This window comes from Lynx canadensis, chromosome A1 (assembly GCF_007474595.2).
Source record: "Lynx canadensis isolate LIC74 chromosome A1, mLynCan4.pri.v2, whole genome shotgun sequence".
Classification (NCBI taxonomy): Eukaryota; Metazoa; Chordata; class Mammalia; order Carnivora; family Felidae; genus Lynx; species Lynx canadensis.
The window spans coordinates 86,563,557-86,566,523 of NC_044303.2; the positions used below are offsets into that span (position 1 = coordinate 86,563,557).

The 2,967-nt window shown below is 36.0% G+C and overlaps 1 protein-coding gene across 1 annotated transcript; it reads right to left on the bottom strand.

Annotated features, from left to right (window-relative positions):
* Window positions 1-303: 303 nt before the first annotated feature.
* Window positions 304-1,236, bottom strand: LOC115512333 (olfactory receptor 14A16-like). Its single transcript, XM_030313315.1, has one exon. It carries the CDS (start codon window positions 1,234-1,236, stop codon window positions 304-306), a length of 933 nt encoding a protein of 310 aa, XP_030169175.1.
* Between the last annotated feature and the right edge of the window lie 1,731 nt (window positions 1,237-2,967).

Here is a 2,967-nt window from a genome sequence, read left to right on the forward strand (position 1 = left end):
TATTTCTGATGTTCCAGTATCCTGTACAATTTACCATTCATCACAGAAAAGGACCTTCCCATTAGTATGACAAATATAAGTCAGCATATATCTGTACACTTCCAAGTAGAAACCTATGGGTTTTGCCATCAACTTGATCTAAACAATGAGGATGCTTCTTAATTGCACTTTAATAAGTACAATTAAATTTTTCATGATAACTTTTACTCTATATATCCAGTATTATTACTAGACTATGAAATGGATTATTTATATAATCATGTCATTGAATAAAAAGATCACAACGTATGCAATATTAACTCTTTAGTTTGACAGACAATATTTTCTCATTAACAATTTCCTTAGTGCCATCTTCATATCCTTATTTCTCAGACTGTAGATGAGGGGGTTTATGGTGGGTGGCACCACAGTATAGAATACTGAAACTAGCAAATCAAAGAGTGATGGAGATTTGGATAAGGGGTGTAAATAGGCGAAAAACCCAGAAGAGAGAAACAGAGTCACAACAATGAGGTGAGGCAAACATGTAGAGATAGCTTTGTGCCTGCCTTCTACAGAGGGCATCCTCAGCACAGTGGAGAATACATAATAGTAAGAAATATCAATAAACACAAAACAGCCAAAATCTAACAGTAGGCTGAGGCCAATGACTACTAATTCCCCAATGTTATATGAACAGGCAAGAGAGAGGAGTTGTGGGACATCACAGAAGAACTGATTAACTTCAGGAGGCCCGCATATGGATATGGAAAAGGTAGAAGCTGTATGAAGAATTGCATTGAGACATCCACTGATCCATGAAGAGGTAGCCATCTGTATGCAAGCTTCATGGCCTATGATGACGTCATATCTGAGAGGATGGCAGATGGCAACATAGCGGTCATAAGACATGACTGTGAGTAGTGCTACTTCTGTACTGGCTAAGAGGAAGAAGAAAAAGACCTGTGAAACACATCCAAGAAAGGAAATTGTGTTTTGATTCATTAGAGAGTTCATGATGGATTTGGGAACAGTGATGGAAATGAGGCAGAGATCCAGAAAAGACAGGTTCTTCAGGAAAAAGTACATTGGAGTGTGGAGCTGATGATCCTTGGTGGTGAGGGTGATGATGAGAATGTTCCCCAGTATGGCTGCTAGGTAAATTAGCAAAAACAGGACCGCATGTAAGATCTGGATCTCCCTAATATCTGAGAAGCCCATGAGGAAGAATGTTCCTCCAGAGGTGAAGTTTTCCATTTCTCTGGATATTTAATCAATTACTACAAAAAATAAAGTAAACAACTTAAGACTCAGCTGAAGACAATTTATTGTTGTAGTTTCTTAATTTCCCTTTCCCTTACTGTCATGTACATCTATCAAACTATATAATACCACATGAGAGTAACACCAGAAAGCCTCCATCGAGGTCATTGAACCACAGTGATAACACTGTGGAATGACTGAAGGGGGTGTCAGCCCATTCCAAATCACCCACCTCATCTATCTGTCTAGAGCAAGGACTATACTCTGGATCTCTCTAACATGGAAAGTTTTATAATGTGTATTGCAATAAGTAGTGAGACAAACCATGGAATATGAGGAATCAGCCCCAAATATAAATTCCAGCTTACTCATTTAATATCTTTTAATCTTGAATAAATATCAGAGTATAAATTTATTCAATGTACAGAGTGAGCTTTCCAATTTGATTCAATTAGATAATGCATATAAAAACATCTGGCATAATTCACTAGCAAGAAGGCCTTTAACAAACACCATTTCTTGTACTTATACATTCTTCCTCCATTATGCCTGAGTCAGGAAATTTTGAAAAACTTTCAAATGGTAAGGCTTTTTTTCTTTATTAAAAAGTTTATTTCTTTTTTTGTGTGTGCATTGGGTTATTGTTGCATTGTATTGTTTTTGAGTTTGTTTGCAATTCTTGAAATTGTAAGAAACTTTCAATAATATGAATTATTCTTGTTCATTGAAATACTTATTAGGTAAATTCCAATGGAATGTTATTGACTATTTTTCTGCACTCAGACCCATTCTGTATATATTTATTAATAGTTACTTATTTTTGAGAGAGAGAGAGAGAGAGAGAGAGAGAGAGAGAGAGAGAGTGTGAGCAGGGGCGGGGAGGGCAGAGAGTGAGAGAGAAAAAAATCTGAAGTAGGCTACAGAATCAGTCTCAGCAGCAACCTCAACTTTCTTCTGGAGATAGTTATTTATCTTATAATTATTTATTCTGAATTACATATTAATTATTCAACAATAGAGAATATAATACATTCCTACCATACAATTCTTATAAACTTGAAAGATAGAGTTTGGGGGGCCAAAGGCAGTCAGACATTAACTGCACCAGGAATTCTGAGGAATCACAGTGGATTGGATATAGAATGTGGGAAATTAAATTATTAGCCCTTGGAAAAATGATACTGTATAAATAAGAAAAGAGAACAGGTGTTATTTAAACCAGGATCAAGGCAGTCTGAAGAGGTGTACATAGAATGCTTGATAGGAAAGGTGTGAAGACATTTTGTGGGGTAGGGATGTAAGGAATTGCAGGACATGAACTGAGTGGCTCAGCCTTTACTATGTCTACAATGACAGTAAATGACACTCCAGGGTTTGAAGAGAATGGCATAACAAAGGTGGCATTTCTGAGAACTTAGTTGTTCTTTATGCTCAGTAACTTTTGAAGAAAGATTTTTTTTGTGTGTTAAAGGGAAGCAGAGAGCATATTATTTTAATAGTACACTTATGACCATATAATGAAGGTCTGGAATCAGTGTACACCAATAGGTATGTGAAGGAAAGAGCAAACTCAAAATAACTTAAGAGAAAGGAGATGCGTGGAAGATTTGAATGTGTTATTGAATAAATGAAAGTGAAATAAAGGTTTGAATAAAATTCTAGATACAGACCGATGGTTGTGAATTGTTTCATCTTTACTCCAAAACTAGCCAGAAGATAGAATGT

Excerpts from the sequence above, each read along its gene's own strand:
- LOC115512333 (XM_030313315.1), bottom strand. The coding sequence starts at position 1,236 with ATGGAAAACTTCACCTCTGGAGGAACATTCTTCCTCATGGGCTTCTCA.